This window comes from Acipenser ruthenus, chromosome 2, assembly GCF_902713425.1.
Source record: "Acipenser ruthenus chromosome 2, fAciRut3.2 maternal haplotype, whole genome shotgun sequence".
Taxonomy (NCBI): Eukaryota; Metazoa; Chordata; class Actinopteri; order Acipenseriformes; family Acipenseridae; genus Acipenser; species Acipenser ruthenus.
Genome location: NC_081190.1, coordinates 26,543,499 through 26,564,877, shown reverse-complemented (window position 1 = coordinate 26,564,877; position 21,379 = coordinate 26,543,499). Strand labels below are relative to the sequence as shown.

General features: G+C 36.9%; 1 protein-coding gene across 5 annotated transcripts in view; it reads left to right on the top strand.

The window, feature by feature from the left end:
- Nucleotides 1–21,143, top strand: part of LOC131698778 (chromodomain-helicase-DNA-binding protein 1-like) — a 34,463-nt gene extending 13,320 nt beyond the window's left edge. For 3 of the 5 annotated variants that reach the window (XM_058992783.1, XM_058992759.1, XM_058992766.1), the window contains exons 12-37: nucleotides 777–993; nucleotides 2,017–2,106; nucleotides 2,975–3,165; nucleotides 3,393–3,581; nucleotides 3,978–4,140; nucleotides 5,771–5,923; nucleotides 6,053–6,124; nucleotides 6,946–7,095; nucleotides 7,235–7,383; nucleotides 8,018–8,114; nucleotides 8,198–8,293; nucleotides 8,486–8,662; nucleotides 9,266–9,435; nucleotides 10,415–10,456; nucleotides 10,557–10,690; nucleotides 11,093–11,231; nucleotides 11,483–11,633; nucleotides 11,790–11,912; nucleotides 12,245–12,394; nucleotides 13,359–13,640; nucleotides 13,786–13,920; nucleotides 15,282–15,460; nucleotides 15,899–15,998; nucleotides 16,099–16,147; nucleotides 16,331–16,544; nucleotides 16,795–21,143. In XM_058992783.1, coding sequence (XP_058848766.1) covers nucleotides 777–993; nucleotides 2,017–2,106; nucleotides 2,975–3,165; nucleotides 3,393–3,581; nucleotides 3,978–4,140; nucleotides 5,771–5,923; nucleotides 6,053–6,124; nucleotides 6,946–7,095; nucleotides 7,235–7,383; nucleotides 8,018–8,114; nucleotides 8,198–8,293; nucleotides 8,486–8,662; nucleotides 9,266–9,435; nucleotides 10,415–10,456; nucleotides 10,557–10,690; nucleotides 11,093–11,231; nucleotides 11,483–11,633; nucleotides 11,790–11,912; nucleotides 12,245–12,394; nucleotides 13,359–13,640; nucleotides 13,786–13,920; nucleotides 15,282–15,460; nucleotides 15,899–15,998; nucleotides 16,099–16,147; nucleotides 16,331–16,544; nucleotides 16,795–17,140 — 3,958 coding nt within the window. In that variant the 3' untranslated portion in view covers nucleotides 17,141–21,143. The remainder of the gene's footprint in view (nucleotides 1–776; nucleotides 994–2,016; nucleotides 2,107–2,974; nucleotides 3,166–3,392; nucleotides 3,582–3,977; nucleotides 4,141–5,770; nucleotides 5,924–6,052; nucleotides 6,125–6,945; nucleotides 7,096–7,234; nucleotides 7,384–8,017; nucleotides 8,115–8,197; nucleotides 8,294–8,485; nucleotides 8,663–9,265; nucleotides 9,436–10,414; nucleotides 10,457–10,556; nucleotides 10,691–11,092; nucleotides 11,232–11,482; nucleotides 11,634–11,789; nucleotides 11,913–12,244; nucleotides 12,395–13,358; nucleotides 13,641–13,785; nucleotides 13,921–15,281; nucleotides 15,461–15,898; nucleotides 15,999–16,098; nucleotides 16,148–16,330; nucleotides 16,545–16,794) is intronic. The other 2 variants (XM_058992785.1, XM_058992775.1) reach the window with 1 other exon arrangement.
- The last annotated feature ends 236 nt before the right edge of the window (nucleotides 21,144–21,379 follow it).

The window sequence follows — 21,379 nt, the reverse complement described above, 5'->3', positions numbered from 1 at the left end:
CGCAGGTTTAACGGTTCATTTTCAAACAGCGCAAACTATATACAGTCAGTTTTCTTCAATGTGCACAATTTATTTACATGTTGTTTGCCAGGAATACAAGCCTGTTGACCTGCTCTGGTTCCGAGGCAGCGTGCTTTTTTGTTTACATGGAATACACAGAGGGCACATACTTACACAGCATTTTCAAAACACTTAAGCAGGAACACGACCACTGCTTGTCTTTACTGTAAATAGCAAGGCAGGGCGTTCGGTGCAGTTTCGTTGATAAACTTAAATAATGTTATTAACTATGCGCGTTACAAAAATGTGATTTAAATCGTTTATCCAGTATTTGTCTATGTATATAATGTGGAATGGAATCGATTGAAAAATCGATTTTCCATTTAATCGTAGCAGCCGTAGTCTACATACTTGTTTCCTCTTCCCCTCTTGCCAGAGAAGTGGATAATACCCCCAAATATTGACTTTGTTACAACATATTTATCCCATGAATAGGCCTCGGCTCATTCATTCAGCATCATTTAGTGATGTTAACACTCACAGTTAACCATGTGATCCAGCCTTGTTCTTTGCCAGTACCAACATTTGGCACCCTGTATAACAGCTTATTGTGAAAACTTGTAGCTTGACTTCTGCCACTTGATTGGTTGTGATAACCAATCGGATGTCTGTGTAGGGCATAGTGACCTAGCTTTTGATAATACTGATGCTGCTTTTTTTTTATTCTTGGCAGGGAATGTTACTGACCTTTTTTTTTTGTTTTTTTTTTTTTTCAGGGGCAATAGTTGCATCCTTGCAGATGAAATGGGTCTTGGAAAAACCATTCAAACTATCTCCTTCCTGAACTATCTGTTCCATGAGCATCAGCTCTATGGCCCTTTCCTGGTGGTGGTACCCCTCTCTACTCTTACTTCGTGGCAAAGAGAAATTCAGTTATGGGCTCCTATGATGAACGTAGCGGTTTACCTGGGCGACATAAACAGCAGAAGCATGGTATGACTGACGGCCTTTCTTCATTAAGCTAAAACTGTAGATGTAAACTTTGTTTCGAAGGATTGTTTACATGTGCTTGATCATCCCTGACTGGCATATAGTGAAATATTAGTTCTACATATGGCTGCTATTATGCTATAGAGAACTAAAAAAAAGTAACATTGATTTTGAACCAAGTACATATAAAAAAAAAAAAAACTGATAAACAGCAGTAACAATCACATCTTTCCAAAATCCTACTTTTTTGGAGTCGGTTTACTGACCTAAGACTATCCTTGGGTTTTGGAACTGCTTGGTCAAATGTGGTGAAATTTACTTAGGACATTGAAAAGCACAAGTTATTGAGAGTACCAGAATCTAAACATATTTGGAGGAACCAGTCCGGTATGTGTGTGGTGGTCCACTTTTTCATGAAACTGATGGCTCTTATTTTGTATGTACAGCAACAGTAGGGGATGCACTGTAATTTAGTTCTCGAGGCGACAGTGATTAGGGGTGGGAATTTCGAGTAATTTACAGACAATATTTTTTTACATATGTGCCACAAAAATTACCACCAACACTAGAACCGCCGCAGTTATACTCATACCTAAAACCGCCGCCGGCAGTCATAATGATGGTACATTTTAAACAACATCAATATTAAAATGAAAGACAACTATCAGATACAACTCAAAAGTATGGATCAATACAGAAAATGTGAATGCACAGGACCAGATGAAACTAGTCTGCCAAACTGAACTGACCTGGTCGCTACAATATATTGAACTTGCATTCATGAAGAGATATTATTTAAATTTTTTCGTATACTCAAGTAATACATTAGTGCTCAAGTAATTATAATTATTTCGAGTACTCTAACCCACCCCTAACAGTAGTACATATCAAGAGCTAGGTGATTCCAGGTAATTTCAGACAGACTTTATAATCAACAATATGAAAGTGGTCCTCTGGCTCCTGCATTCTGCAACACATACACATCATATTGACTTTTTTTTTTGTTTTGTGTTTTTTTTTGTTTAGATTAGAACACATGAATGGATGCATCCACAAACCAAACGTTTGAAGTTGAATATCTTACTAACAACGTATGAAATCCTGCTTAAAGATAAGGTTTGTATGGTCAACATCTCCCGCATTTCAGAATTATACAATTTATTGCACTGGAAATCTTATTTGGACCACTTAATACATTTGTTTCCTATAACCTGTCCATTTAGTTATATTTTAAAGGTTCACCAGAGATGTTGTTTTTTTTTTTTTTTTTTTTAAATATAAATTTAGTCGTTGCCAATTATCTTTTATTATTTTCTCCCCAATTTGGAATGCCCAATTATTTTTAGGCTCAGCTCACCGCTACCACCCCTACGCTGACTCGGGAGGGGCGAAGATGAACACTCGCTGTCCTCCGAAGTGTGTGCCATCAGCCGCCCGCTTCCTTACACTCTGCAGACTCACCGTGCAGCCGCCTCAGAGCTACAGCGTCGGAGGACAATGCAGCTCTGGGCAGCTTACAGGCAAGCCCGCAGGCGCCCGGCCAGACCACAGGGGTCGCTGGTGCGCGGTGAGCCGAGGACCCCCTGGTCGACCTAACCCTCCCTCCCCCCGGACGATGCTCGGCCAATTGAGCGCCGCCCCCTGGGAGCTCCCGTCCACGGTGGAATAGCCTGGATTCAAACTCGCGACATCCAGGCTATAGAGCGCATCCTGCACTCTAGCGAGTGCTTTTACTGGATGCGCCACTCGGGAGCCCAGAGATGGTTTTTAAAAAATTAGCAAAATATATTTTACAGGACTGTTTAACAAATCTTTAAGCAACTGAGCTTTTAGCTTCCCAGTACCATGTACTTTGTGGCGAGAAAATAACATTAAAGCCCCCACACTAAAGTTAAGAAATTCAAGTTTGAATCATGTAGCCCATAATATAGAATGTGTAAAGTGGATACCTTGTGATTAGCTGCTTTTTTTTTTTTTGTCCCAGTCATTCCTTGGCAATGTCAACTGGGCTTTTATTGGTGTTGATGAAGCTCATCGTTTGAAGAATGATGATTCCCTTCTTTACAAAACTCTGATAGAGTTCAAGTCAAACCACAGACTTCTGATCACTGGAACCCCTCTGCAGAACTCTCTGAAGGAGCTCTGGTCATTGCTGCATTTTATCATGCCTGACAAGTAGGTGAAGCTGAGCTTTTGAAACGTGTATATTTTTTGTTTTAATTCCAAATTTTAAATCAACGACTCAGTGACAATGATGCAATGATTTTAAAGTTTATGTAAAAATAATATTTAATTTAATTCAATACTTTGATGTTTTAACTGGTTTATTACTTGTCCAGTGTTAACATTTTACCTAAGGTTTTTTTTTACCTTTTACCTTACCTTTTACCTTTTTATTTAAGGTTTAGCTCTTGGGAGGTCTTTGAGGAGGATCATGGGACAGGTCGTGATTCTGGGTATGCTAGTCTGCATAAGGAGCTGGAGCCTTTTCTGCTGCGCAGAGTTAAAAAGGATGTGGAAAAGTCCCTTCCTGCAAAGGTGGAGCAGATCCTGCGGGTGGAAATGAGTGCAATACAGAAGCAGTACTACAAGTAAGTTGTTTTCCTGCACGATGGTTAGGCATAAGTATGTGTCCTTTCTGTAGACTGATTACAGACAAATGTAGATACAATGGGTTTTAAAATCTTTTTTTTCTATTTCCATTTCAATTGGAAATTGAGACAAAACTCAGTAAGATTTCTTGAAGGTGTACAAACATTTTACATTTCTTCCCATTTTCATTGGATGTAGGTCATGGTGGCCTATGTTTTTATAATACTGATCATTCTATAGTTTTGTATTTATGTACTCAGAGGGGCAGCATATAGGGAAAGCATTTTTGATCATTTAAGTAGATTTACAGGTAATCAGCTGGCACATCATTAATAGGCTTTACAAAAAAGTATTCCAATAACTTTTTTTTTTTTTTTTTTAACTTCCTTGAACAGGTGGGTGTTGACCCGGAATTACAAGGCACTCAGCAAAGGCACAAAGGGCAGTACCTCAGGCTTTCTGAATATAATGATGGAACTGAAAAAGTGTTGTAATCATTGCTACCTTATTAAACCACCCGATGATAATGAGTTTTATAACAAACAAGAGGCCTTACAGGTAAGACGTTGTGACTAGTGCAAATCCTTTTTTTTTTACCATATTATTTAACATTTAATGTTTGTAGAATATGTAAGTGACTTATGAGGCACAAGTGTCTTTTCCTAACCAATAAACTTCCTCTAAAATGATCCATACAGAATGTACCATTGTTGCAAAATACTTGAATAACTGTAGCCAGTAATGGTGTGTTCATTTTCTCCGGTGTGTTCATCTAAAACAGAGGTTCCCAAACTTTTGATTGCCGCGTACCCCCTTCCAGACCTATCACCTGTCTACGTACCCCTAGCATACAGATTTATATGTTCATGTTGTTTTTAATATATGCTTTCATAATACACAGATTTATACACATACACAATAATATACTTACAATATAAATGACTATAATAATATAATTACGGCTTCTGATTTTAGGGTTTAACCGATAAAACACCCCTGATACAAAAAAAAAAAAAAATCTGTGTATAATGAACACCAGAAAAACACTGGAAATATACTCAATTCACATAACTCAAAAACCTAATACATAAAAAACAAAGACAAACTACCTTTTCCTAACTTGTATTGATTAGTTCTGAATACTTTCTCGACTGGAGCCTCGTTCGCGGGATTTAAAGCTATATTACAGTTAAGATACGTAGGATTTAAAACAGAATTGCAAATTGTGGCGAAATGTAAAACAAATGCCTAAACACAAAAAACCCAGAAGAATGTGTCCGTGACCACAAGGATTTCGTTGTGGAAGACAACAAAGGAAAGAAGGTACAAAGTGTGGTACTGTACAGTTACTACTTTGTGACAGAAAAAAACAAGCATTTTGTAAAGTACAGTAACAGAAAACAACAATTTCATACAGTACATAAAAATCGAAAGCTCTGAAAAAACGATTTACATAAAAATCAAAAATAGCTCATCATAACTACCAAAAAAATGTAATTAATAAAAAACTAAAAACATACGTCATAAATATAATACATTTAATTCGCGTTGTGCAGTTATTGGTGGTGAGAGTTCTGTACGTCACTGTCCCTGTGTATCTTTGTTCTCATTGTTACCACTTGGAGGTTTGCAAAACGAGCACACCACAGCGTTGATCCCAAGTGTCCCGCTGCCCGCGAGATTGTCTTGCACGGCTCTCTGTTTGTTTCTCCATTTCACGGCAGAAATTGAAAGGAATTTCCAATGCGTTTTAAAGTTTTGTGTGAGTATGACAAGTCTTATGAAAATGCAAAAAAAAAAAAAAAACTAAAAAAAAATGTACGCCATTACACAATTTGTCACGCGTACCCCCTAAACACGTCTCGCGTACCCCTGGGGGTACGCGTACCACAGTTTGGGAACCTCTGATCTAAAACATCTCGGTTATTACTGGCCTAATGGTGCTGTGATTTTAGAAAGCCCTGTGTGAACACATTAATAATATGAGATAGATGTGAGCCCCATGTAGATTTGAATTGTATAAACAAGAAATACAGCTGGTATTCTTTCTCGCAGATTAAACAAGCAGCAAGTAATAAAAAGAAAAAAAGAACCTCCTCCTCTTTGGTTCCCTGTGTGGGTTACATACTCTGTATTTACATGTAGTTTTATGCAGCAGCACTAATTGGAATCACTTCTTGTTCCTTAGCATCTGATCCGTAGCAGTGGAAAGCTGATCTTGCTTGACAAGCTCCTCTTACGCCTTAAAGAGCGAGGCCACCGAGTTCTTATCTTCTCTCAGATGGTGCGAATGCTGGACATTCTCGCAGAATACTTGAAGAGTCGACAGTTCCTGTTTCAGGTGAGCTTTCTCTGTTCATTTCATGGGACGCTTTGTGTTTAGAATGTTTAGAAATTGCTTGGAATGCTTGAAAGATGAAGCAGAAGTACAGGTACCTAACCAGAATATTTCTTCCTTTTATTTATCTAGAGGCTGGATGGATCGATAAAGGGAGAAATGAGGAGACAAGCACTTGATCATTTTAATGCAGAAGGATCAGAGGTAAATGGCAGATTATAATTACTTGTATTAATTAATCTGATTTACCAGACTTGTATGGATGTCTTTATTTACTCCCGTTTTAATGTGTTAACTAATAATAGGGCAGCAGTGTGGAGTAGTGGTTAGGGCTCTGGACTCTTGACCGGAGGGTCGTGGGTTCAATCCCAGGTGGGGGACACTGCTGCTGTACCCTTGAGCAAGGTACTTTACCTAGATTGCTCCAGTAAAAACCCAACTGTATTAATGGGTAATTGTATGTAAAAAATAATGTAATTTTATGTAAAAATAATGTGATATCTTGTAACAGTTGTAAGTCGCCCTGGATAAGGGCGTCTGCTAAGAAATAATAATAATAATAATAATAATAATAATAGTACAGTGCTCGCTCTTTATAATGCTTTAGTCAGGAGACATAATTACGAGACCGTGATTTTGTGTTCTGCCTTATAACTAGAATGAAAGTGCTAGTGGAATGGCAATGGGTGCCACAGACATTATAAAGGGGGTGCATTGTAATCTGTATGAAGTATTTAGCCTGTACACTGTCTTTTTTTCACAAAATGTTTCAAGATGTAAACTTATTCCTTTGAATATAGCAGTCTCCTATGTTTTACTTCTTGAAAATGACCTCTAATGTAGGATTTCTGCTTTTTAAATGGCCTTTTACACCACATCTAAAGATTGCAAATTACTTGCTTATGGCAAGAAAGTTATAACAAACTATAGTTCCGATGGATGATTTCTATCATCCATTAGATGTTTGTTCATTTTTGGTAATGTTGTTGTTGCAATGTTGTTCACTTGTTTGACTGTCCCTTTAGGATTTCTGCTTCTTGCTGTCTACAAGAGCTGGCGGTCTGGGCATAAACTTGGCCTCTGCAGATACTGTTGTTATTTTTGACTCGGATTGGAATCCTCAAAATGACTTGCAAGCTCAAGCCAGGGCCCATAGGATTGGGCAGAAGAAACAGGTACAATTTTATTAGACATGTTTGCTCCATTTGTAGATCAGGGCAATATTGTATTCTTAATAAATGTTAAAAGTACATTCTCAAATCACCTGTAATAAAATTAATGGCATTGTAATTAATTTGAATTGTTCAATTTCAGGTCAACATCTATCGACTGGTCACTAAGGGGTCTGTGGAGGAAGAAATCATTGAAAGGGCAAAGAAAAAGATGGTGCTGGACCACCTGGTGATCCAGAGAATGGATACCACAGGAAAAACTGTACTGCACACAGGCTCAGCTCCTTCAAGGTGCTTGCTTTATACCTCCAGTAACAGTGTGCACTTTATTAAATCATATGTATGCAAAATGCATCACAATGCACACTATGCCTGCAAAATTGTGGACTGTTCAAAATTGTTAGAGCATCACTTGGCAGTATTTCTCTGTGCCCAGTTCCTGTACGTGAAAAACACATTTGTGTGACGGGTGTTGCTCCACTCTACTGTTAGTACCTGTCCTTAGTCTCTGACTACTGCAACTTTCATGGAGAATATTTATAGGTAAAACCTGTGTAGGCCTAATTACAATTCATAGATGATTCCTGTTCTCTATGGTTAATATGTGTTAATGTGGTAATGGAGTTAATCATAAAGTTGTAATCCATAAATGCAACAATAGAGCCAGTATTGTTATGGATATTAATCTTCATATAGTGGTACTCAAGCAGATAGTGTAGGTATACTGGAGTATCCTCTTGCTGTGCTGTTGGCATGGCTGGCCCTTAATAGTAAATCTTAATTTTCTAAAAAAAAAAACTAGAGGGAGAGGAGCAAATTACCTCAGAAGTGAAACTTATCAGACAAATAAAAACTAAAGAAACAAAATGTTGATGCAAGAAATGCTCAATCATCGTGTGAAATCTTCTGTTTTTGATTTTTACAGTTCCACTCCTTTCAATAAAGAAGAGCTTTCAGCAATCCTGAAGTTTGGTGCTGAGGAACTGTTTAAAGAACAAGAAGGAGAGGAGCAGGAGCCACAGGTTAGATGCATTTCGGTGGTTGTTAGTTTTGACCTACAGGTCTTTATTTCAAGAGACCTAACATCCCTGTGCTTGCTTACTAGGAAATGGATATCGATGAAATCCTGAAACGAGCTGAAACACGAGAAAATGATCCGGGTCCTTCGACTGTGGGGGAAGAACTGCTGTCACAGTTTAAGGTGTAGCCATCTGTTTGTCCATCTTAATGCATTAGGTTGTTAAATATATTATTAAACCAAGTACAGATAATAAGAAGAAGAAATAAATCAATATTGCTTTAGATAGCATTTATCTGAAATATTCTGTTGTAAATCCTTCACAGGGCAATGAAACAACATCAGTTATTTTAACTCTGTTTTAACCCCCCCCAGGTGGCAAACTTTTCAACAATGGAGGATGAAGAGATTGACCTGGATGCTGACCGGAAAAAGAAGTCCTGGGATGATATTATTCCTGAGGAGCAGCGGAGGAGACTGGAAGAGGAAGAGAGGCAGAAAGAGCTGGAAGAGATCTACTTGCTGCCCAGAATGAGAAATTGCGCCAAACAGGTATTTGCTTATCTAGTACGTTGTGTTAACGTCTGAGGTGCCATGCTTTAGTTACTAGCAGTGCTTTTACTATACCGTGGTCTCTTGTGAATTAGTAACATCTAATGATTTGTATAGGTTAACTGAATTCTTCCTGTGCTGATATGCAAATGCTGAATTTGTGCGGATTGCTGCTTTTCTTGCACTCTGGATGACAGCAATCCACACAAATCCAAGCAGCTGTTTCTTCACTTGTTTCATTTTGATTAGTAAATTAGCCCAATCAACACCAATGACCCTCACCTGAATGTCAGCATCTGATTTCTGTGGAGAGCTCAATCAGAATAATTGAGTAATTGGTTCATGAAGCTCTACTAACCAATCAGAATTTTTCGTGGCAGTAGACTAGTCACCACACTACCTATTTTTGATTTGAGTAGAGTATGAAGTGGAAGTTAGATAAACTGCTAGAATCAGTCATAAGGACAGATTTAGTAATGTTCTGGAGTACCTTATTGTGACATGACCGTGTATGAGTGCTGTACATATTTCTGTGAAATGCTAAAAAGCATAGATGTTCATTGAGGCTTATCTAGTTAATCTGTAATGTTATTCTTTAAACAGGCAAATTCTAATGGGAATGAAGGCAGGCGCAGCAGGAACAGCAGGAACAGGAGGTACTCTGGGTCCGACAGCGATTCTATTTCAGGCAGAAAGCGGCCAAAGAAACGAGGGAGACCACGGACAATTCCAAGAGAAAACATCAAAGGGTTCAGTGATGCTGAAATACGGAGGTAATGTCTGAAATTACTTTTTAAAGCCAACATGTCCCCAGCCTCTCTGCAATTTTCAAGAAAGCTCAGACACCTTATATTTGACAGTTGAGAACCTGTTTTTTTTTTATAGGAATTGGCATCCATTTAAATGAGCATATCAAAATGATCTAGTGTTCTATGTGAAAAAAGGGGATTTACATTACTTTTAAGGCACCTTTTATGTTTTTGGATGTGACCACTTAGTTTATTCTGGATTTGTTATTCATTTTGAATTTGTAGGTTACTTTCCATTGTACCCTTTAACCCTTTGCAGTCCATTTAATAAGTGCGTGTCAGGCGCGTCAGCTCCAGTTTATTTTCACACGCGCAGTTTAAAAGTATTTTTTCAGTCAAACGGGTTTAAAAGGCCCTGCATATCAACAAAGCACTCACTAGGCATCTCCAGCCCCGCCCCACCCTTTCGTTCGCTATAGCTTTCACATATGCTAATAAATAAATAATAATAATAATAATAATAGTCGTACATACCGATCAATCATCTCCTGATCACTCGTTTTATCACCAAACGCCTCAATAATGCGATCCAAGTCATTATTTTATTACTATAACATCTGAAAAAAGCTCTGCAAATGTCCGTGATATTCTCTGAGCACTGATGCAGTGATAGCCAGCTTGTTTCCTTATGTGCTCCATTATCAGATGCCAGGGGCAAGTATGACTGTTCATGAGATACGCCCTTTATTATTATTTTTTGGGCTTTTCTCGGCTCCTGTCGCTCCCACTCGGCCATTGAATGGTTTTCTCGGCTTTTGCCAGAGAAAAAAACGACTAGAAACCCGTTTTTTGCGTCTTCTTGATGATGTCGGACAGGGTCCGACATTGGACCGGTTAGGAATAATTGCAATGTCGGACCAGGTCCGACATAGGACCGCAAAGGGTTAATTGCTTTCTAGGGGAATACTGTCTTTTGTAACATGGTTTTTCATGTTTGTTACAGGTTCATTAAGAGTTACAAAAAGTTTGGTGGCCCTCTGGAAAGGTATGTTTTGTTGTATATAATACAAATGATTTAAGACAATGTTCTCTTTTGAGTTGTTAGTAATGGACAATGATCTAAATCCCATTCCATTGTTTTCTAGACTTGATGCAATTGCCCGGGACGCTGAACTGGTTGACAAATCTGAAATGGACCTTAAACGGCTGGCTGAAACCGTGCATAATGGCTGCATAAAGACCCTAAGAGAGAACTCCTCTGGGCCAGAAAAGACAGGAGGTAATTTATGTTTTTAGAAGGATTTTTAAAAGAAAATGCTTTCTAATTCCTTTTTTTCAATTTTGGTCAATTTAAAAAAAAAAGAATAAATACAAATGCAGTTTGTTGAGGGTGAAATAAATCATTTAATGTTATCCCTGAGCTGGTTAAATCTACCTGGCAACATGGATATAGTGGTGACATATACATACTACACTCTTATCCTCAGAGTTGCTCACCCAGTTGTGATGAAACTTAGTTCAGGCATATGTTATGTGTTAAGTTCTGGATTAACCTAAAATGGCTTAACATTTGTTTTTCACAGTGATCTGTGGTATGCTGCATGTTTAAAAATACTGGAGGTTTGAATAAATAGGGGCCTGCTGTCTTTAAACCTCAAGAAATGTTCTTTCCGATCAACAGGGGGCAGGCGAGGTAAAGTAAAAGGACCAACATTCCGAATCTCAGGGGTTCAAGTGAATGCAAAGTTGGTCGTCTCTCATGAAGAAGAACTGGCACCATTGCACAAGTCCATTCCAGCAGATCCTGAGGACAGGAAAAGGTAGAGGTCAAAAGAAGTCTAGAATAATCAATTTGGTGACTCCTCCTGTAAGAACTGTAGTGGCCATGTAAAGACAAACAGTTAATAGTTAGCAGATTCTGTTTAATTCATCTGATGTATAGCAGTTAATTCATCCCCAATAGTGTTGGTAGATTTTATTAAAACAAACCAAACAAACCGTTCAAGATTTGAGTTAAAGCAAGTTCAGTTGATTTTGGTGACTGAAATAGTATGTCTTGTTGCTTCAACAGATATAGCATCCCTTGTCATTCAAAGGCAGCTCACTTTGATGTTGACTGGGGTAAAGAAGACGACTCCAACCTATTGATTGGTATATACGAGTATGGCTATGGCAGCTGGGAAATGATCAAAATGGACCCAGACCTGAATTTAACACAAAAGGTAAGCACAAGTCACATAATGCTGCATTTTGATTGGGAAACGGGTTAGTGTAAGTGTTCAAAATGCTAAGAAATAGAAAATTAACAGATGCCTTGAATTTATTATTTATTTTTTATTTTTTTGTAGTTTCATTAACCTTTTTTTTTCTCAATGCAGCTGTTACCAGATGACCCGGATAAGAAACCACAGGCTAAACAGCTGCAGACAAGAGCTGACTACCTCATAAAACTACTGAGCAAGGACCTGGCCAGAAAGGAGGCCCAGAGGCTAGCTGGGACGGTAAGGCAAACACTTTATATTTTTAAAAACTTAACAGTAATGCCTTGTTTACTCAGCAGTTTGATATGTTGTAAACACAAAAATGTACCCACTAGGTGTCCCTGTTGTACTGAAAGCAAGCAATTCCTATATGTGCTTATGCTTAAGAGAAATGCATGCATACTATGAATATTTTATACTTAATTGTTTTTCAGTTATGGGGATAGTTGCATATAAATCTGATTTAACATGTCTTTAAAAAAAGTTTTTCATGTAGCAGTTAAAGTTGGTATTAAATATTATTTTGAATATTTTTAGAAGTAACTTTGAACCTACTAATCTATTGTTTGTAGGCCAATTCGAGAAAGAGGAAGCCCAGAAGCAAGAAGAACAAAGTTGCAAAGCCAGTAAAAATTGAAGAGGTGGTTAAGAGTGACTTGTCTCCGCCCCCATCAGAGAAAAGCTCAGAGGAGGAGGAGGAGGAGGAGGAGGAAGAGGTAAAGGTGGGGCTTGTATGCTAGTAAAACACTGCTACCGAATTGTAGACACAAGATGACATTTAATGTGCTCGCTTTATTTTATTTATTTATTTTATTTATTTATGTATTCACTTTTTAACTCTACCAGTTAAATTGGTCTAAGATGCACTGCGTATGTAACACTTGCCACTTACAGTATTGTGTCCTTAATTGGTACCAAAAAATAAACTGTTTTAAAGCTGAGCTTTTTTTATGTTATGCATTCTTTTTCCTCCTAAAAAGGTATATGGTAAACACTGTTACTTTTTATACATTTCAACTAACAATATTATTGAAAGCTGAGTGTTCAAAATGTGCTTGGGTAAACCCTATGGTTGCATCTGTCTGAACAGTATATTCAAACTATAGCTTCTGATTTTCAGTAAAAAAAGAAACGATAAAATACCCCCGATTTGTTACAAAAAAAAAAAGTAACAAACACTGGAAATGGTTACTCAATTCATGTTGACATCACCCTTTCCCATTTCAAAAAAATAAGTAAAAGACTACTTAAAAAAAAAAAAAAGAAGCTACCTTTCCCAATAAAAAATAAATGCCTAAACACACAAAAAACCCAGAAGAATGTGCCTGTGAAAAAAAATAAGGATTTTGTGGTGGAAGACAAAGGAACAAAGGTATAACTTAAGTGTTCAAGTACTGTCGAGTTACTAAACATATTAACAGAAACAACCACCAAAGCATTTTGGAAAGTAACTGAAAACAACAATTTCATACAGTATATAAAAAGCAAAAGCCCCAGGGGGGGAAAAACAAACACAAAAAAAACAGCTAAAAGTAAGCACCGAAAAATGAAATGAATGAAAACCGAACTGAAGCCCTGATTATAACACAGTAAAATTAAATCCAGATGTAAAATGAATTAAAATATATCAAGTAGACATGGTTTGCGTTCATCAGTTTGTAAAACAGCCATGTGTCCTTCTTTTAGGAAGAAGTTGCTCCTGCCAAGCCTGTCAACAGGAGGGCCAAAACTGAAAAAGTAAAAAAGTCAAGTGATGACGACAACGATGATGATGATGACGAACCAGAGCCAGAAACTGTAATTAAAAATGAGCCTGAAGAGAAGGAAGCGAAAGAAAAGGACAACAAAAAAGAAAAAAAGGATAAAAAAGAGGAAAATAAGGATGTAAAAGAGAAAAGGGAACTGAAAGAGAAGAAAGAAATGAAAGCTGAGCCTGTACTGAAAAAAGAAGAAATCAAAGAGGAAAAAGTAAGAAATAGGCAGCATTCATTCCTGTGTGTAATCTCTCCGTATTCATATTGAAACGCATGAATCCCAAGTCTGATTTCAGACACTTCATTTAACTAAAATTAAATGTTGCTGTGTTTTTTTTTTTTTTTTAATTTTGTTTAAGATAACTGAAGTAAAAGTTGAGATTAAAGAAAAATTGAAGAAGGTAACGGATGCTCCTGTCCACATTACTGCAAGCGGTGAACCTGTACCCATCGCTGAGGAGTCGGAGGAGCTTGACCAAAAGACGTTTAGTGTGGTAGGTTCAAGATGGCAAATTCGATATCGACAGGAAATACCTCTTAAGACCAACAAAGAGGCTGGGTAAAAGGGTCTTAACAGAGAGCTGAGTCTTCTATATTGAAAGGGAATGACCCAGTATGGTCTGAATTGTAAGCTAGGGCTCGTTTCTATATATCAATACAATGTTGTATCAGGGAGCGGTGTGATGTCGGGAGGAAAATATACAGCATATGTAGTGTTTCTTTATAAAGTTGATCGCACTATTTAATCATATTACCTGTCGTATTCCACTGGCACTTGCCTACCTCTTGTATTACCTGCACTATAAATACAAGTAGTTGAGTAATTTCCCTCACTGAACTTCAAGAAATGTGTGTTTAAAACATAAGCAGAAACCACTACAACATCAGAGAGCATCAGTTCATATTGTCCTTATTAATTTCTCCTTCTGGCAGTCTGTAAGCTACTGTAATGCTTCTGTTTTGTTGCTGTTTAGGCAGATGCCATTATTATTTTGCTGTCTGTCTCCCGACACGACCCTCAATTTCCCTTTATAATTAGACATTAGATCTTGTTTTTAAATGTGTTGCATGTATTCTAACTGATTTGATCATTCTTTAGTTAGATACAGTGCACTCCGTTTATAAGAATCACACCGTTCTTGATTCTTTAAGCAGTTGATTCTTAAATTGACTGATTTATAATTACAACTAGCAAAAGTGTGCCACTGCGCATCAGCAGTTTAAATACAGTATACAAATGTCAATGGTGCTCAGTCGCCTCAGGACAGTACATCAAAACAAGTCCTTGTGGATAAGCAACTTGTTATGATCACAATTATGTTTACTCGAGGCATTAGTATAGGAATTTTGCCCAGTGGTTTTGGTCACCTATATGTGGTTGATTATTATAAACGGAGGGCACTGTATTAGCCTTACTACATACATATGTTAGTCTATGTACCATAGTACAGTGTTTTATAGAGCAGTTCCAAATGTGTAAATTACATGGGAATCTATAATGGCACATATAGTATAGGGCAGCAGCCTCTAAGCCTGGTCCTGGAGAGCCCCAATCCGGCAGGTTTTATAGGTGTTTAAGTCATTGATGGCTGAAGATCTGGAACACATATTCAACTTGACTAATTAAGCCAATAATTGTTTAAATTAAGTAGCTCCGTTGCAACAAAAACCAGAAGACCCTGTAGCTCTCCAGGGCCAGGGTTGGATACCCCTAGTACAGGACATATGATAGGTCCATCTCTAAAAAATAGTAATGATCACAAAAGTAATTTCCAAGGCCATTTATCGTATTTGCACTATTTAAAACAAGCAAGAGTTTACTGTATGCTTTTTTTTTTTTTATTTTTTTTTTTAGTGCAAAGAAAGGATGCGACCTGTTAAGGCAGCATTAAAACAGTTAGATAGGCCAGAGAAGGGTCTTTCAGAGAGGGAGCAGCTGGAACACACAAGGCAGTGCCTGATCAAAATTGGAGACCACATCACTGAATGTCTGAAGGAGTACACCAACCCAGAACTGATCAAACAGTGGAGAAAGTAAGTAATCAAGCAAGTGATGAGATTTCCTCATATTAGATTGGTCAGTTGAGATTGATAGATGCATTTAATCATGGAATTCTACTTGTTTAAATGATTGTCTGGTTTCACATACCCCAGTTGTCTAAACTAGGGTATATTAAGATAATTGCTAATCAGGATCTTTAAAACCAACTGCAAGAAAGGGAAGACTTAATATTTATGTATTTATTTTAAGATTAATGTCACAGAATACTATATGCTAGGCTGATGTTGAATTAGACATTTTAATTGAGTACAATTTGTTTTTGTTTCACTTGTTATGCATAGACAAGTTTTTGGTGCATTTACCTGGAGGTCATTCAATTTTTTGTGTTTTATGGTTGGCTCAAATATTGATCAGGAGAAAACCTTTCTAAGGCAAGTTCTGCTTTTCTGATGCATGCTTTATTGTTTCAGAAATCTCTGGATATTTGTATCAAAGTTTACGGAGTTTGATGCTAGAAAACTACACAAACTATATAAACACGCGATCAAGAAACGACAAGAGAGTGCTCAGGTACGTGAACCTATTTTAAACTGGTGCAAAATGTAAAACTTTATGAAAATTTGAAGCAACCGGCAAACCAATGTTTGTTTGTTTTGTTTGTTTTTTGCAGGCAGGTGACCAAAACAGTAGCTTAAATGTTCACAGCATTAAACAGGAAGGTATGTGTACATGTCCTGTTTTGCATAAAGAATATCCATATATGTATATGCTACTTACATTTTTGAGGCTTTGAAATCAGCTATAGAACTTTTCTTTCTGTAAACTTAAGTACATTTCCTAACTGAAAAGTGGTTTGAGAACATCATTGTGAAAGGTCCTTCCTCTCTTCTAATACAATGCAGATATTGAAAGGCTAAAGGAGAATTCTCATCATGACGACAATAGCAGGGACAGCTACACCTCTGAGAGGCACCACTCCTCACATTACAATGATCATCACAAGGAACGGCAGGGAGATTCTTACAGGAAAAACGATTCTTCGAGAAAGAGACCTTATTCATCATACAGCAATGGCAAGGACCACCGGGATAGGGATCACTACAGGCAAGACAGCAGGTAGACACTGATGCTTGAATTTCTGTTGGTCATCTCACTCCGACTAACACAGGATCAAAACTAGCTTTAGTTGATGGAATCTGCTACAGCTTTATTAAGTTAATTGTTTCTAGAACTCGTTCTGCAAAATGCAATACACATGTTGCTATCCCAGATTAACAGTATATAGATCCTGGGCTCAAGTCACCTAAAACAGTCTTTTTGAAAGAAAAAAAAATTGTGGTTTTATTTTGTTTTTTTATTTTAACAGATACTACAGTGACAGTAAGCACAGAAAACTGGATGACCACAGAAGTCGAGATCACAGGTCAGGTTTAGAAGGGAGCCTGAAAGAAAGATCTCGCTCAGACCATCACTCCCATTCTGACCACAGGTCCCACTCTGAACAACGATCCAGTTCTGAATATGGCCACCACAAATCCTCCCGAGAATACAGGTACCATTCAGACTGGCAGATGGACCACCGAGCCTCTGGGAGTGGGCCTAGGTCTCCCCCATATGACTCCAGGTCTCCCCTTGGACACAGATCTCCATTTGAGTACTCTTCTGACCACAAAAGTACTCCAGAGCAGATCTGGAGTAGCCGCAAGACATAACACAAGCTGAGATGTCATGTCTGGACCTTTTTGTTAGCCATAGAAACAGTTCAACACAGTAAATGCCTTATGTGACTTGAAAGTGCTATGGACAGGCTACTTTCAGTAGCAGTATTGCTTCTCCTTTCCAGGTTGCAAGGTGTAATATCCCATTAAAAGAAAAACAAATATTTTTATATTTAAGGGTAATGCTGCAGTGTGCTGCAAAGTTTGTGACATTTTTAAAACAAAACAAAAAAAAAATCACTTGTTTACTACTACAGAACAGACCAGAACACTGCCCCCCTCCACCCCCCTTCACCACCAGACTGGATCTTGGCAAGGATTAGTTCAATTTTGATGTGGTGTTTGGTCTATTTAAAAACTAACAATAAAGAGCTATATGTAACTGATCTTTAATCATGCCTACGAAATGAATAAAGAGTTTAAGATGATTGAAGGACTTTTGCTCACCTTCCAAAGTAACATGTTTACAGTATATACTGTGACAACCATGCCGATTTTTGCATCATGCTTGAATATTTAATTTCTGTACTTACAACTGTAAAATAGCCAGGTTTTTTTTGTCAGTGATCAATTTAAATGCCTTTATATATATATATATATATATATATATATATATATATATATATATATATATATATATATATATATATATATATATAGATAATATTATACATAATGTACTACTGTAAATTTATTGTAAAATAATGAATTGAATGAGCTTTTTTCCTCAGGCTTTTTTTTTTTTTGACAGTTTCCCTTTACCCAAAAACTCAGGCCGCCTTGTCACAAGAATAAATTTGTCAGTTTATTATTAATGGATAGTCTCGCAATCAATTGCTGTTCCGAATGTAATAATGGGGAAAGGAAACCTCTATTCCATTATATGTACACCCTGTAGTGCCCCCTTTCTATCATTACTTACAATAGGTCTTGACTGTTTCCTTTTTTGTTGTAATTTGTTTAAAAAAAAGACAAATCCTTTCCTTTTTAATTCCATACGCTTGTGATATAGGAGAGAAGATGCCCATTTATACTAAGAGGTCCCAGCTCTAAAAGTTAGATCTCAAATAAACTAGATTACATTTTTAATGTAAATCCATTTGTGTTCTTTTTAAATGTAGGCAACAATGTCAAATGTTTTATGCAGCCACATGTATCTGTGTCTGGGTAAATTTGAAAGATACTTACAGTACACACTCGTGTGTGTGTATATAGCTAGATACCTTCTATATATTACAAATTAAATTTACACAGAAAAAGGCATTATTTTTTTCTTTCTAATACTTTGTGGTTATGGTTTTTTGTAACACCTAACATCATTCACCTTTTACAATCGTACTTCTATCAACATTTTAAGTTTGGTTTTTTTGTATCCATCACAGAATTCAAGTATTGAAAAAAAGATTTGGGGAGGCAGGAGACACACAATTGCACTGCACTTAGACCAGTTCAGGACTTTTTTTTTTTTTTTTAACACTTCTATTAATTCTAGCCTCTGTCATCTGTAAGAAGATATCATAAATCACAATAAGAAGTCAATCTCAGGGATTTAAAGTGTGTTAACTACGCTGCTATGTACCAAACATATTGGAGTAATGCAGAAGGCAAAGAAACACAGGTTACAGAAAGCTGTAGCTTTATACAATGTGGATGTTAACCTTGGTGTATCACTGTGAAAGATAAAACTGTATTGATGTAGGAAGTGAAGGAGAGCAAATGAAGACCAAATTTGATTACAAGTATAAAGTCATGTTTTTTTATTTTTAAATGGGTATTCCGTATGAAATGCAGTAAAGGGAAGTGTGGGTTTAGATCTCTGAAATAAAACTTGGCTTGAGAAGATTAGACTTTCATGAATATGTATCTGTAAATAAAAGATGTAATGGCAAGTTAAATGTGTACTGTAAGACATACTGAACTGGTGGACTTACAGTGATTAAAGTAGTTTTTAATACATTAGATAAAAACGCATTTTATTTTGTCAAAAAGGAAATTTAAATCTACAAGCTTCTGATTTGTTTTTTTTAACATTACGTATTACATTTTTCATCCATTACATGTGCACAAGACCCAACTAAATCACTGTTCTGTGCATCTTGTGTATCCTGATAACAAGCATACAGTACCATACAAATAAATGCATCTTTACATCCGTAGTGCCAGTTATGTCTAGTGCCCTTATATTGAAACAAGTCATTTCTATCAAGCTAAACTCCACCTCCTTTTCTACTTTATCCAACATGGAAATCATAAGAAAAATGTAAGATGTTAGTGGTTTTAAATGGTATAGTTTGACAAAATTACAATTTAATTTTGAAAAGCATTACTTTTGTCAGTCTTTCACACACCAAAATATTTTGCATTAAGTGAGCAGCTGAAATTATAGTTAACTGCAGAAATGACTACAGCTGCATAAAAGAAATGTTGTACAACATGGCAGAATACACTGAAACAAAGTGTTTTTTTTTTTTTTTTACTAGTTGCTCCAGCATGTTTTAACAAGTGTTTTATTGCTGTAGGCACAGAGATTTATTTTGCTAATGTTGCTTACAACTGTTCTGACATAACTGAATAATGCATAGAGTGATGGGAAGTCATTAGCAATGCATATTAGTATATGTGTTTTATATTTGTGACCTACATCCCTGCCATAGCTGTAAACACAAAATTAAAGCCATCTGTCTGTTGGATAAAAAAAAAAAATGAAATCACCATGATCTACATCCATGGTAATGATCTTTTCAAAATGAATCACAAATGGATAACGGGTTCTTTAGGAAACCAAGAATCTAATTCTGGTGCAACTAGAATTTTTCTTATCTTAAAGATACTGGGTTCTGTATCTTACTGTGCAGTTGCATACGGAGATGGCTGTACTTGTACATATGTTGTACATTTTTTACTTGTCTCTAGAGAACACCCCCAATTTATTGTGCAGCACATTACCTGTTGCATTTTTGTCGTCTGTGGTTTTACTTCAGTTGCTGTGTTTAATATCTCACGCATCTATCGCTCCTGTTGTACATACATTAGGTAAAACTGCAGTAGACAAGGTTTAACACTGGTTGTTCTCTTCTCTGTTCATTACCTTGTTATTCATTAGAAGGAAAACTGCAACATTCTGTTCTCCAGTGCAAGTGGAATAGGACTCTGTTCAGCCCCAAACATTTTGCCATTTAATCATAACTCCATATTAAATGTGACAGAAATCCAAATTTTCTGGATGTAAACGGTTGTATAATAAACCTATACGGTGTGCCTGTTTCATAAAAACGACTTGCTTTATGCTACAATGTTATTCTGAAGTATTAACATTCTGTTTCTGTCTTTTTCTGGTCCATACTGTGCTGTGCAATGCAAAGACCCCACAATACAAAGTATGCTGCAAAATACAATAAACTGCAAAAAAGGCCATTCATTCGCATACCAATAAGCAATTGTGTGTTGTAGTTTTCCACCAGCAAGTTACTCTTCAGGTTATAAGGGTGGTCATAATGAAACCTCAGTAGTCTGGATACAGAATCACCTGCTGGTCTCGCTTACCCAGAATCCACTGGTAAAGACTGCTGTTTTTTGTCAGATCTGCCAACAGCAATTCAGATCACCAAGGATAATGTATGCTGGGTATGCAATTAAAAATTGTGTCCTGGATGAGTTTTAAAAAAAAAAAAAGTCTTTCCTAAGCATCGATTTTCTAAGCATGAAATGTCTTCCTCAGCCAGTAAGAAGTTATCTCCTTTCAGACTACAGGCTAGTTTACTCTTGGCAATAATTGCCAGTACACAAATTGCTGCTCGGTTTTAAATACAGAGTAAGACTGATAGAGAGGGTCTGACTTGGGAGCAAAATTGCTGTCAACTGTTGTCATTTTCAGCATCAATTTAAGTTGGCAGGACCCTGATAGACTTTTTAATGGTAAACAGTGGTCTTTTAGACTACACTTTGTTACTGTCAACTGAGTAGGCACTCATAAAAAATAAAGATATTTCTTTCATTACCTTCTTTATGATATGTGGATCCTTTACCGATACTAGTTTTAGAAAGGGAATAGGTAATAAGACTTGTAGTGGCTACAGTGTTTACAGTTTTGACTCGTAAATCTGCCTGCCATGTTTTAGGAAATAGATGTTTCTGTGCACTGTGCTAGTATTCTGTACTTGACATTTTTTAAAACCACAGCACATGATCAAAGATATGATGTGTAAATGTCTGATAACATGGCCGGTATACTAG